Here is a 15818-nt window from a genome sequence, read left to right as displayed (position 1 = left end):
TTCCTTTTTGCACAAGAAAATGTGAACCTTTCAAGAAGTTATATCCTTTACATAAAATAAAATGTATACAATTTTTTGTATCAAATTTTCGTGAGAATTCCTTACTGACTTGTATATAAATGTACACACTCGACTTGGTGTGTCTGAAGAAGAGTTAAAAGTTAATGAGTTTTCATCCTTAACAAAGAGGAAACTTTAATCCGCTTAGACGTTGCTTTACAAAGAGTTCCGTCTTTTGTAAATTGTATTGATCTTCTCCTCCGTAAATTTTTATTAGGTGATTGCATTCATAATAGGGCCTCTTTGCTAGATATTTTTTTCATAAAATATACTCTAATCTTCAACTAACATTTAATAGAAAAGTTCATATAATGAAAAAGTCGTAAGAAAAATATCTCAGATGACAACAAAATATTTATCACTAAAGCAATGAAACATATGGAGATAACGAACAGTATTCAATATTAAAGTCCATAAAACAATACAAAATAGCAGCAGAGCAAACATCAGAGGTGGGATCAGGTGTCATGGAGGAGTGAACATCCCCTGCCAACCGGTCACACCCGCCGTGTGCTCCATGTCATAATCGGCTAATACCGAAAAAAAAATCCGTCGTCAATTTAGTGTATAAATAATGGACTAACAATTAGTATGAAAAACGTCAGTCAGTATTTGACTCAATGATAAACTGTATTTGCTGACAAGGTCATTGTATCGACCAAGGAACTTACGAAATGATGACTTTTAACGAGACTGCTGATATTCTTGTTTCATCAACTTGTTTATCAATAAGTAACCTCGTTTTAGAAATCGTTCATACGTAGAGCATGCTCTTGCGTATCGAATCAACTGAGATACATAAACTCCGTATGCAGGTGATGAAGGTATATTGCTGCATAAGTAAGGGAAGTTGACGATAGAAAAGTTTAAGTCATTATGTTTATTATAGAGCTTGGTTGTTAGATTACCATTAGTATCTTTTTCAAGTAAAATATCCAAATATGAAATCGATGCGTCAGACTCTGTGGTATTTTTAATTTCAGGCTCACCAGGAAATATCGTATCGACATAAGAATGGAAATTACAACTGTTAATTGACAATACGTCGTCGATATATATCTAAATGAAGGCCACAGCAAATGTTTTGCACAAGGTCTGCTAATAATGAGGCGCAATTTGTACCCATTTAAATTCCAATAGGTTGTTGGAAGACCTGGGCTCCAAAAACAACATAAATATTGTCAATCAAAAAGTCAAGCATCGTTTTGATGTCAACTTCAGAGTACTTGTGTGTACAATCAGAATGTTTTTTAACAAGAAAATTTTGTAAATGACCAATGACAAGGTGTGTATATTTACCAGTTCCATTTTTATTGAAAAGGCATATAAAGCATGGACTTTAATTCATTGGTGGGAATGGTTGTATATAAAGTTGAAAAGTCGTAAATTTTTAAGCTATTGATCTTAGTAAAACCTTGTGATTTCAAATTGTCCAAAGGTTTCTTGGAATTTTGAAGCATCCACATCAAAGTTACACCACATCTCAAATATATTTTTGCACAGTACTCTTGAAGTCTCTCCTTCACTATTGTTAATATCTTAGTGAGGAGTAAAGAAAGAAGCTTGGTTAACTGGAACCCGCCATGTATCTTTTTTTGTAAAGATTTTTATGAAGATTCGGAATCCAATATAGATATTCTAATTCAAATTCATTTTGGTTGTTTGGTATATAAAACAAATTCATCACTGACATATTATTTTGAAGATTTTTTCCATCGAAAGGGAACTATGAGTTGGATTACCACTTGTAGAATTAAAACCAAATGCTCCTTGAATACAATTTATTTAATGAACCTTACATACGAGCCTTACATGATGTAACCTGCTTTGTCAGCAGGGACCATTAATTACTGATCATGTAATCTATCTTATTCTTTTTCACTTCTGGATTATTGAATATAGAAGGATAGATTTTTTTTTTCATTTTGCTCCTCAATCTTTAAATACACGAATGTAACATAGATCTTATACAATAAATCCACTTTGACAAATTGTCAACGTCTTCTCTTTCATATCTGGACATCTTGAAAACATAGACACCTGATTGTTCTAATAAAAAATGAATCTTAATTTTTCAAATCTAATTGTTTAGAGTTCTGATTCCGAACGAGAGGTATAACAAAAGATTTATTTCTCTTGCGCGTCTTTTATTTTACTTCACATAGTTGTAAGATAAGGAAATGGGTAAAGAAGTCTTGACATAACCTTAACTTTTCAAAGTTCAATCAAATTGACTTACAGTGTTACAAAATTTACTATGTACCATGCACTATTTTACACACTCAAAAGAAAAAAAATGAAAAGATGAGTCTCTAAAGATATCAAACTCTTAGACAAAAAAACCAAACAGTGGTGACAAAGTTATGTATTGTGAACGTGTCGTACTTTGCCATCATTAGAGAAAATGGTGAAAAGAGATTTAATTAAAGGGACATTAACCAAATAAAACAGGTGTTGCATGTGTCCTAATGTGTTCATGTTTTATTGTCTGATAACAATATACCATAATTTTCTGATAACAATAAACAGGTGTGTTATCCATATCCACCGATCTTTCATTTATAATTTCAATTGATTAAATAATATTTTTCTTGCACCTGAAACGCACACATTGATTATATGAATTGATTAAATGAAGAGATAGAAAAGAAATGCACTGTAGACTGATCATCCAAATAGATTGTTAAAAAAAATATTTTAAAAAATCAAAACAAATTGCATTCTTTTTTGAAAAAAAAATAAATGTTGTTCATCACAGTCTACCACTTCATTTTTGATAAAACAAAACTAATATGTTTGTTTCTTAAAGCTTAAAAAATGCTATAAGAGAAACTATGTTATAACAAAAAACCCATTTCTGCTATTTATCCGCACATTAAGGGTGACACTAGATGAGAGATGCTGGATTGGTTTAGTCGCCCTGGTACAATGTCGACAGAGACTACAACGGCTTTAACAATCTCCTCTACAATTGTCATTAGGTAACCCAATCTTCAATAAAATGACGTTTTACAAACAAATTACTCAATATTAAAAGGTTCCAGGCAAAAGTTAAAGGTCACAGTGGATTGATATGTTATCATAGACAAAAGCTTTAAGAGAGAAATGTAACTCTTTCCCTACCCTTGGTTATCTTTAAAGTTACATTTCTAAAATTATTTTGATTCTTCACACATTTACCATTATTAAAAAGAAGAATAAAAAGAAGAATCATCGATCTCAAAATTAAAGATATTCAACTGACTATAAACGTTGATTGCCAAGTAACATTGAAACACAATAACAATTTTTGACTTGCGATTCTCTATTTTTAACTTCATGCAGTTACATATATATTTTACTATCACTTGAGAATGATGTAAATGTCTCAAAATTAATTTGGTACATAAAAGCATGTTTTGGTGAAGATTTATTGAATTTAAATCGGACAGACAACTGACAAAAAAGGAAGAGTTTAATATCTCCTTATATTCAGCATTTTGCTAATTCTATTTTCTCAGCAATCATTTTGCCATCAATTTATGGCCAGCTAGGATACAGTTCAATTTCATAAAACCTTAAATTCATACAAATCTGAACAGGCATTAAACACGGATCCCCGGGTGTTTAAGAGAAAGCATCGGGTGCCTATAGGAGGAGTAAGCCTGTTGACACAATTGTCGTAAGTATGTATCGAAAAGGTAAAGGGAACTATTAACAATATCACTATAAAGACCAAAGAATTATAATTATCCCGCTTCAGACAAATTTGTCGATTACTAATTGGACAAAAGCTAATCACATGACGCCCTGAAATTTTCCGTATTACGTCTCCGTCGAGGCGGGATAAATTCGTAACACAGTCAGTTAGTAACCTAATACGGATTCATACAGGGTGTGAAATGGAAATCCGTATTGGGACTCGGCTTCGCCTCGCCCAATACGGATTTCCATTTCACACCCTGTATGAATCTGTATTACGTCACTAACTGACTGTGTAACTAATATTATACTAGGTTTTTGATATTCACAATATACCAATTCATAGTTATGAGTCATAAGTTTGTCAAGGTTTAAATCTGATTGTATTCAGAGTGGAATAGTTCACCAAAGGAAAAGTTGACGATTAAAATTCTGAAGTCATGTTCATTCTCATAAAATTGAGTTGTTAGTTGGCTCTAATTGTCTGAATATTTGTAAAACATCCACATCTGAAACAGAGGCTGTTATGACTCTAAATTCAAATTCACGTTGTCAGAATGGATTAAATGTATCAGATGTATGTTAATATCATGCATTAAGCGATTTAGAGGCAAAATGAAAACCAGCTTTCCTTCTGTGTTCAGTAATTCAGAAGTGACCAAAAGAATTAGATAGATTAAACTGTCATTATGTACTGATCCCTGCTGACAAACCAGGAAACAACATTATGTGTTGGTAAAGTTCATTATTTGAATTAAATTTTAGATGAACTGGGATTTAATTCTACCAGTGGTAATTCAACTTATACAATAATCCTTTCTGTAAGAACTTCTTTAAAAATATATGTCAAATAGTTTTTAAATATCCTAACAACCAACATGAATGTGAATTATCACATCTATATTGGATTCCAAAACTTCATAAAAATTCTTACAAAGATCTCTTTATTTACTCCTCACTAAAATATTAACAGTAGTGAAGGAGAAACTTCAAGAGTACTGTACATGCAACAATAGGTTCGAGAAGTTGTGTAAATCAGATACTTAAAAAATACAAGGAACTTTTTTGAAAATTTGAAATCACGAAACTTGACCAAATCAACAGTATTAAAACTTACGACTTCTCAACTATATATACAACCATTCGTCAATTTAAGTCCAGACTTTCTGATATCATTGACAGCTGCCTTTTCTCAATGAAAAAAAAAAACTGTAAATACATTTACCTTGTCATTAGTCATTTGCAAAACTAATTTGTTAAAAAACATTCTGATTATACATACAGGTATTTTGAATTTGATATTTAAAAACTGCTTGAGTTTCTGAATGACAATATCTATCTAGTTTTTGGAGGCAAGGTTTTCCAACAATCTATTGGAATTCCCATATGTACCCATCGTGTCTGTTATAAGCAGGCCTATTTTTGTATTCATATGAAGCAGACTTTGTCCAAAATGTTATACGTGAAAAGAAGAAAACACATGCTGTGGCCTTCAACTCGAAATTTAGATATATCGACGACGTATGATAAAGTGGTTGATTCCATTCTTATGTCGATACGATATATCGAGGTGAAATTAATACTAGAGATACTACAAAGTCTGACGCATCTCTTTCATATTTAGATATTTTACTTGAAGAAGACATTAAGGGGTAATCTAACAACCAAGCTTTGTGACAAACGAGATTACTTTTATACTTCTCAACCGTCAAGTTCCCTAATTTATTGCTGCAGGACCGACGTTTTTCCTACTAAATATTAGGATATCATGTACACACTGAATTGTCGAAGGATTTCACGATCATTACACCTGATTACACCTCTGATTTTTTTTCAGGCCCGTATTTGCTCAGCTCCACTTTTTATTGTTTAATGGACTTTTGAACTTGAATATTTTTCGTTATCTCCTTAAATTTCTTTGAGTATGATGAGTCGACAAATAAATTTAGTTACTATTGTCTTAGTAAGTAAAACGTTCCATTACATCTGAATTCTTTTCTTTTTCTGTGCTGTAGAGACACTTTGAAATAAATTTTGCTTCATTTGAATATAAAAACAAGTCGATTTCCATAAGATCACAGAATTGTGTCCATTGAATTTTGACCATTAATTTTAGATATCTGGTCTCCAGAGAGTTTGTAAGAGTTGAAAATTTTGTGTAAAATTTTCAAAAAAAATTATTCCGCTTATGATCAATTTAAATGGTCGACAGAGTATGTTTCACCCGTCCTGTCCATATAATCCCACCTGCACTTCACTTCACCTCACTTATCAGCATCTTCACAAGAAGTTTTGATAAGGGCTTATTATCATTACCATTCATATTTTTATCAAAGGAATGCAAAACGTTTCCCTTCCGTTTTCTTTTTTTTTTCTTTTCCTTTACTTACAAAAATATATGCATTAGAATCAGATAACCATAAGGGGAAATCAATACACTTCATCTCGAACACAGTTTAGAGACCTTGTCTCGAGTTATCCCTCTTTCAATAGAAAAGTTTATTTTCTTATATTTATATACAACTCTTAATATTCCATATTAAAATCCATTGGAAATTTAAGTAGTAACATTTGCAAATACGACCAACTTAGTTCAATGTGAAAGCATAATTGTACACACCCTAGAAAGGCTCCTATACCTTAAAAAGATCCTGTCAAAAATCTTCATTAATGAACAAAGTACGCAAGTCATAATAGATTGGGATATGTACCAAATTGAGTAACTAAATGTAAAAATTCTTTAATCAAAAATAATTCTCTAAATATGCATGCATAATTTCGTGAAAAGTCTGTTTTCATAACAAAAAACTATTCCTGTAGTAAAACATATACATCCAGATGGGGAATTCAAAGCACCTATTTCATAAAATTAATTATATAAATATAATCATAACAGGTTAACAATCAATGCCTTTGGTCAAGGATTAATAAGTTATCTCCTTCTCTGAAAATTCTTGAAAAACGCTAGAAAACATGCATATGACAGTGACCCTCCTCTAATGATTATAAAATAACCCCCGGTAGATAATTGAATTTATTTCCATCAAATTTAAACTATTGTGTTGGAAACAATGTCAAACATGTACATGTATACATTAAATAATTAAAAATCGTAAAGTGCTGTTATACTAGTAATCATGATAAATTTCTACCTTGTAAATGAGTATTTTTATAACCGCGGTAGGAAATAATCATTAGCGAGGTGGATTTAGTGTCATTGCGGTTAGGGGAAGAATCGTAGGAGTAGCGTGACCTCATAGGAGCAGTCGTCGTTCACAATGGTTTGCCGAGGGTTGAAACTTCTATTGCTACCTACTACGTTTTACATGTTACAATTCTTCTTACAGTTATATTGAATGTCATGTAGAAATACTTGTCTTTTTTTTTAATCTAAAGTGAATTGTAAGTTCCAATTTTTGCTGCATGTAAAATATCGTTTTATGTTGCTCGTTGCTGAATTGTTTTCCAACGTAATATTATCCACTTGAGGTCTACAGTGATCGGAGAGTCCGTCCGTCCGTTTGTCTAGCTGAACCTCCGTCCGTCTGTTACGCTTCGGGGTACCCATCTCTTATCCGCAACTCCTTTTATACTACTGAACTGATTTTAAAAATACTTTCACAGAATCTTTATTACACATCTCAATGTTTTTGTCAAACCTTTTTGATCGAACACATACGATTTCGATGTTTCCCCATAGCAAAATATGGACACTGCCGTTCTTTCTATAATATTAGAGGGTAACCATCTTTTATTTGCAACTCGTCCTATAACCTACTATTTTATTTTTTGATCTGACACTTATTCCGTGTCTCCAAGAAGAAACTAGAGGTACTGTGAGCAATGAGCTCACTAAATGATACCCCCTGCCTCCCATAATGTCCATGTTTTGCTATATATTGTTTTACAGTAATGTGTAAAGAGGAATAACTCGTCCTATCAAATCCAGTAGCTTCGATATATGACGTCATAGGTACGAATATAATGGCAATGTCCATGTTTTGCTATGGAAAACCTAAAATACATGTCGAATAAAAAACTAAAATAGGAGGTCACAATGGCAATATGTAATAAAGATTCTGTGAAAGTTTCATTAAATTTCCTTCAGTGGAATGAGAGGAGTTGCGAATGAGAGATTGGTAACAAAGCGTAACAGACGGACGGACGGACGGTCATACCGATTACTATATACCCTCCTACTTTTCAAGCGGGAGGGGGTATAAACATGGACTTTGCCAATATAATGGCATGACAGGCGGGGAACCATTTAGTGAGCTTATTGCTCACAGTTCCTCTTGTTATACCCCCAGCTTGAAAAGCCGGAGGGTATATACCCACCTACTTTTCAAGCGGGGGGGGGGGGTATAAACATGGACTTTGCCAATATAATGGTATGACAGGCGGGGTACCATTTAGTGAGCTTATTGCTCACAGTTCCTCTTGTTATACCCCCAGCTTGAAAAGCCGGAGGGTATAAAGTAATCGGTATGTCCGTCAATCCGTCTAGCTGTGTCCGTCAGTCTGTCTGTTACGCTTTGGGGTACCCATATCTTATCCGCAACTCCTCTCATACCACTGAATGATATTTAATGAAACTTTCACAGAATCTTTATTCCATATAGCCATTGTGCGCCTCCTGTTTTACTTTTTGATCTGACACATATTTTGAGTTTTCCATAGCAAAACATGGACACTGTCATTATATACATATAGGAGGCGGGGTATCAGTTAGTGAGCTCAAAGTGCACGGAACCTCTAGTGCTGATCAAATACAAAGGTACCTTTATTGAATATTTTTAAAATAAGAAAAATAAGTATACTTATACTTAGTTTTCATAAAACTACATAATGAAAAAAATATCATTGACAAAGCTCCAGTGAGATAAAGTAGGATAATATGAAATATATGTACAAACAAACAGTATTCAAGCTCAAAAGTCAAAAGTATAAATCGGGAGCAAAGCATCTCTTAAACATCAGAGATTGAATCAGGTGTTATGATAGAGTGAATATTCCTTGCAAGTTGTTATTACTTGATGATAAGTGTCATTAACTAACGAGATAAGAATTATTTCTTACGAGTTCAAAGTTCTTATTTTACTCTTGCCTTAAGGACTTTTTATTTCATTCATTAGATTTTCATTTCAATAATTTTTGTGTTTAGATTTTTTTTTTGTAATCAATAACAAGTGTAAGACTGAAACATCGCCGAATTAGTTTGTTAAACAATAAAGAATTTACTAATCAATTAATAAATAAATGACTTTGCTTCATACATTGTGTAATCCTATTTTGATCCAATTTGGTTTTCTTCATATTTACATTTACATGTATTCTATTTTATTCGATTGAGATTTTTTGTAAGATAACTTTTCCCCAGAAGTTCTTGAATAATTGTTCCTAGTTTTGTAATACGTTTTATTTTAATTAATTTAAAAAAAAAACGAATAACGTTCAAGCTAATTTTTCCCATATTTATTTACATAAATATGATTTATTCAACATATAATTTGTTTATATCAGCAAAATGTATTACAGTTTATATTCCATTCATTGAATATGTTTTCCGCGCGCATGACATTGTATTTGTTTTTGTTAAACAGTAAGTAGGTCAATACTGACAGGCCGTGGACCTACATATATTATTTTACATTGTTTTTCCAATTGCGAACATGTAATTCACAATAATGGAATGTGTCAGGCTAGTTCAAAAAGTACAAATAGATTAACAAGTATAGTACATTATTATGACCTTAGCTCATCTGAAAACGAACATATTTCTATTACCAAATCCACAGCCGTCGATAAAAAACTTTATTAGGATTTATGCACAAGATTTTTAAAGAGTTTTATTCAAAATGGTTTTTACTGTTGATCTTAACAATGATTTACATGAATTAATAGAAGAAATTAGATAATTTTGAAAATATATATAGCTAAAAAATTAATTCAAACTAAAAACTGCTTAATATATGAAAAAATAACAAAGGAGGGAAATCTTTGGTTGTAAAGGAAGTTCTTTTGCATAAAAAAATCAACACACCTAAGTTCATTACTCATTTGCAGAATTATTTTTTAAAATCATATTCTGGCTGCACACACTAATACTTGAAATTGATTTTGAAAGTATGCTCCGATTGGCAATATATACGCAATTTCTGCAGAGCAGGTCTTCCAGCACTCTGTCGGAATTTCAGTTGGTATCAATTGCAATCCGTTGTGAGAAAAACTTTTTTTGTACTTATATGAAGACTCATTTATTAGAAACATATACATAAAAAGAAGATATCAATTGGCGTGGCCTTCAGTTTGACTTTCTGATACTTCGAAGAAATATGATCAATTAACAATAGTTTCTTCCATTCATATGTCGAATTATATCTCAGTGAAATTGAAATTAAAAAAACGAAATGCAACAGAATTTAACCCTTCTGGTTTATATCTGGATATTTTAATAGAAAAAACTAATGGTATATTAAAAAACAACTTACTGTTAAACATTATGAGTTCAACGTTTTGTCGGTACGCACAAGCATGATTTATGTACGAACAATATCTAAAAAAAAAAAAAAGACAAGCAATTGACAAACAAGTTGTTGCAACAAGGAAGTCATAACTTCTCGTTCAAAGACATCATTTTGCAAGTTATAAGGACGATCGTAATACAATGACCTTGTCAACAAATACAATCTATCATTAAATTAAATACAAACTGACGTTTTTCATACCAATGGTAAGGTCATTATTGACACCACGAAATATTTAATACTTACGGATTTTTCTGTTTTCCTGATCAAGACAGGGAGCACAGGTGTTGGGGGGAGTTGGACCAGTCGACAGGGATTGCTCAAACCTCCGTTGCACATAATCCTACCTCTTATAATTTTAGAGGTCCGAGTTTGCAGTCCATTTATTTTTTTAATGCTCTTTTGAGGTTGATTAGTGATTAATTTATACAAAAAGAGTGAATGCTTTGGCATGGAGAATGAAATTAAGCTTCTGGGGGTACCCTTGGGTTCATATTCCGTATCTATTATCGAGAACATATTGAAATTAAATATCAAACTTTATTGCATAAAAACTTATTAAATGTTATATGATATATGAGATTTTTTCAGTAGCTAAAGAACATCAAATGCAACATCAATTTTTTAGTTAAGTATCTACAGGCTTAGATCTAAAATGTTCCTCATTACGATACTGTTCTTTTGATAAAGTAGCGAAAGATGGATCGCAGAGAGGAGGATTTCAAGAAAAAAAAAATATCTGCTTCAACAAATTTCTGAAGTATTAGTCACATACAGTTAAAATGAACCATACAATAAATATACCTTAGAGGAAAACCAGTTCCACAATTTTTTTAAGATTTCAAGAATTTTTAAGATACATAGCTTCCTTTTATATACAACGCTTCTGAAGCACATCCCTTCATGTTAAAAGTGATTTATGCATCCTTTGCGTAATGTATGACATCTCGTTTAAGATTTTATACGGTGAACAAGGCTTTATTTTGGAATATCAAGCCTATCTGTTTTTTTTTTCTTTCTTTCTTTTTCTTTTTCTTTTTTTTTCTATTCTTTTTTTTCTATTCTTTTTTTTTTTTGCTTTGATGAATTAACGGCAAGGTGAAGAGTATACATTTAGAAGGCTGAATTTACCGATTTAGCCAAATATCATTTAAACATCAATAAACGACAGATGTTAAATTTTTTTGTTTAAAATGTGAAACTGAATGTAGACTCAATTTGCATTTGCACAAGTGGTTCAATCCAAATTAGTGTTGTGTGGTTTTTAAATCAGAATTGGGTTTGCAGTGACGCTAAGGACGATGAACCTTATTACAATATTTCTCTAATTTTTTAGCTCATGACATTAATCTTTGGGTTTCCTATTATATTAGATTCAGGAATAAAAAGTGATTGACAGTTTCCACATTCAATTGACACTACAAAGATTATGGCATTCAATTCTTTTTTAAAGACAATAAGTGCAAATTTTGAAAAACCAAAACAGACAGTTATTTTGTTTTTATGAAACACAAGTATGATTTTCCTTAAGCCATAATCTATACAAATTTGCATATTCTTATTTAATTTCCTATCATAAATGCATAAATTTATGTTCTTAAGGAAAACCTTTAGCATATCAATAAAAGTTTAGAAACGTTTGATTCATTAACTTACTTTACAATTATCGTTTTTAACTTTAAAAAAATATGCATTATTTTTTTTATTTTATCCCCAATATGTTTGGGTAGTTACTTGCAAGTTTAAAGTTCAAAGGTATTGGTTCGTCTACAATCGAAAATAAAAATATAAGTTGGTTATATATTTATTGATTTGATAAAATTTACAAACCAAAAATGTATACGTAATAAAAAAAAACATAAAATATAAAATGGTGGTGTAGCCCACCTGGATTTTAAATGGATTTACATGATGGATAATTAGAAGTTTGAACATTCTAGTCACAATTCACTCAGCACACTTTGTTGATAGTGCGTACCTTTCTTCCTGCAAGTTTACTTGGAGAATGACACATCACATTGGACAAACTTTTGAACTGAGGAGCCCTTCGACGAAGTAATTTCAGATACTGCTTTAGTGCAATGGCACGGCAATCGCAGTGAATTGGATTACCTAGAAGATTAATCAAAACTGAAGTTTTCCCACTTAAATAAGATGGTAAGTCCGCTGGAACACTTGTTATGTTGTTATTTGCTAAACTAATGTACAAAGATTCCTGATTAACATCCGGGTGCTCAAAGGAAAAGGATTGGATTTCGTTGTTGGAGAGATCGAGCCATCGCAAAGCAGGAAAATAATTCCACCATTTTGATAGTTGCATGGGGATACTAAAAAGATAATTTGAGGAAAAGTTGAAAACTTTGAGCCTCGGATAAACGGAATGGTCGGTCATTGTGTCAAAATGAATCTTCGAAATACTCTTACTTCCAGTATGCTCAAGATAAAGCAGATCTTCAAAGTTACAGGTGAAGGGCTGGGATTTAGATTTTTCCGCTAATGAATCGAATCCCTCTTGAAGAAGTTTAAAAGAAGGAGTTGATTTCGTCGGAACAAATGAAAATGAGACGTTCCTTTGGATAAGCCAAGCGTTGGTTTCCTGTCCACATGTGCTTGATTTCACCAATGGGTCACTGAGATTTATTTCAATTAACTGGTTGATGTCAGTTAGGATTGCTACGTCTATGAGAGCCATGTCTTTTACGGTGTTAGGATATTTTGAATTAATATTGTACTCAGAGTAGTAGCCATCAATTAAACAATTTTTCACGTGAATTTTTCGAAGATTCCTGGCTCTGAAAGGCCATGGCAAGAAGACAATTCCACCATCAATGCAGGTGAGATCAAGATTGACATTCCTGACATTTCCAGTTAGGTTGTCAAGCCATTTTCTAAACTTCAGAAGGCTCCATTTATTTGGCACGACAAAAGTACAATTCCTATCTCCTAACTCGTTTGTTTCACAATTTTTTCCGAATTCAGAGTTGATGTCAAGTTTAAAACTTTGACACACTGAGATAAAAATAAAACTTGCAATAATAGAAAATTGTCGACAAAGAAGCATTTTCAGTGTCTTTGTTTTTCAAAGAACGTGTCGTAGCGTGAAATCAGAAATGATCATTTCAGCAACCGTGACGATATATATATGGGACATATGCTACAAATGAGGTCATTTAGTGACTGCGTTGCGCATGTCACTAATTGGAAAGTGGGGAACAAAGGAAAATTTACCTATACCGACGTAGTCTCCCACATCTCAGGGTAATTTGACACGATCACTATACGTCACACTGATAATTCCCCCATTCAGTAAATTACATTTCAAAGGTCAGATAACTATCTAAGGAGCTTTATATTCATTATACATGTACTTTCCAATTTTGACCGATTTGGTTCTATTTACAATACAATAGCATTTTAATTGATTTTATGCACAAATTTTGTATAGATGTAATCACTCCCGGAAAAATCCTAAGATCATTCACGATTCAATATTTTTGGGGAAATTATTGGTCATAGATATCAATTATATACCAAATTTACCAATAATGAATTTATAGTCAAAGTTATGATTAATCAAATTAATAATAATGTTTATTTATTGCGAGGAATACTTCCTCAATCCAGGTGTAAACTAAACATTCAAACAATAGATCTAAATCACCAAAGACTGACGCTGTGGTTTTTTGTGACCAGTACACAGCAAAGTGGTTAAGTTTTAATGTACAGTAATTTAGAATAACGTAAATAAAGTCTTTGATAGGTTATTGCATATTTACGAGTTGTATGAGAAACTTTTAATTTCCATTTAATTCTGATGACAAAACTAATTTTGAAGAATTTCCTCCTAAAAGAAAAATGGGACTGCTTTTTTTCAAACTTAAACTTAGATTCAAATGATCATCTTTTATCTTATTTTATGATAAAACATGTTACAATGTGACTAATTCCTGCTTATAGTGTTCAAGCAATATGAGCTGCATCTTTGATGTCAGAATTTTTTGTTGCAAAATTGTAAATAACTATTTCAATGACAGAAAAAAATAACATTATAAATTATTGTTGTTCATATTTGCGATGGAAGAACTATTTATAAGCTTCGAATGAATCAAAATTACATTATTGTCGTCCTGTACAATAATAATTTCTTATATAAAACTGTATATTGGACTGTATATAAAAATCTTTCTCATGCTTAATTTTAGTCTAATTGGTCATAAAGGTTTAAGTTACATACAAATTTATCATAATATCACTTTTTAACAGCAAAACAAAATTTTTACCAATGCAGCTCATATTGCTTTAACATTTGTTATTTTTATAATCATTAGAATAAAGTATGCTACATATTTTTTTTAATTGTTTTAATATGGCAACAGCACATACTTATCGACACGTATGAATAATTCCTTGGAATAATCTGATTTTTATCTTTGGCTTATCTACTGGATACATAAATTATATTTTTTTCTGTTAAAATAATAAGCCAAGTCATATTCTAAAAATACAAAGGAGATTTATTCTGTTTTAAAGAAAAATAAAAAAAAATCTAGTTGCCATGTAAGAACTTGAAGCATCGTTTTTAGGTTTGATGATCAATCAATAATTTTTTTTTTGGTAAGATCAAATTAGGATTTTCGCATTCTAGTTATTTTTATCTTGTGAAAGTATATTAAGAAATAGAAGAGAGAAACGAGGGAGGGAGAGGGAGAGAGAGATATGTGGGTTCTTACTTTTCAAAATATTGCGTACAATTAAAGTATCGTGTAAATATATCAACAAAAAGCGGGGAAAACACAAGCATAATAAATTTCATTAAGTATACTTATTACTGGACAGAAAATCTAAGGGGAAAGGAAACAACACTATCTAAACAGCGCAACTTTAATGGATTCAAGGATAAATATTGATAATGATCGCTGAAATTTAAGTATAGCAACATATTTTAGCCGGAAAATTTATAAGTCATTGCGTTTTCATCTTCTCGTAGCTTATTTCAAAACTTTAAAAAGAAAAAAATGAAAGGATTCGGAAAACTGCTAAATGGAAAGGTATTCTGACAAACAATTCTATAAATGTGCCTTTTCATATAAACGAACACAATGTTTATAAATTCTGAGGTATTATCACTGCTATTGACAAATAAACGATGGATACAAAGATATAAAAGCCCCGTTTTAAGTCAATATTTTCCAAATGCAATGCAAAATAGTCCTAATTCAGGCGAATAGTTGACTAGGGTATTCAAACATATAAAAGAAACATTTCATTATTAATTAAGATGATGAAGAAATATTGCATTACAAAAAAAAAATTGATGACACTTAAAAAATGATATGTACCCGAGACTATATATATATACTTATCGTATCAAGTTGATTGAACCGAATCAGTCAGTTCAGTTATCGGTCAGTGCTGCATTATTTTCTAAAGTTCACAAAATTAATAACAGTAAATATTTACATTGAATTGTCGTATATTGACAATAGTAAATGCTGTGTATGGCTTCAGGTACATTCACACCAGCTGTAGGTACAGATTGGAGTTGAGCTG

At 31.6% G+C, this 15818-nt stretch overlaps 1 protein-coding gene across 1 annotated transcript; it reads right to left on the bottom strand.

The window, feature by feature from the left end:
- Positions 1-12060: 12060 nt before the first annotated feature.
- LOC134229737 (uncharacterized) lies at positions 12061-13391 on the bottom strand. The gene has a single exon (XM_062711525.1). The coding sequence runs from the start codon at positions 13327-13329 to the stop codon at positions 12220-12222; it is 1110 nt and encodes a 369-aa protein (XP_062567509.1). The 5' UTR covers positions 13330-13391; the 3' UTR covers positions 12061-12219.
- Positions 13392-15818: the final 2427 nt, after the last annotated feature.

Source organism: Saccostrea cucullata, unplaced genomic scaffold (assembly GCF_032062105.1).
Source record: "Saccostrea cucullata isolate Sc308-1 unplaced genomic scaffold, CSIRO_AGI_Scuc_v1 ctg2618, whole genome shotgun sequence".
Lineage (NCBI taxonomy): Eukaryota > Metazoa > Mollusca > Bivalvia > Ostreida > Ostreidae > Saccostrea > Saccostrea cuccullata.
This window is presented reverse-complemented; position numbering and strand designations above follow the sequence as displayed.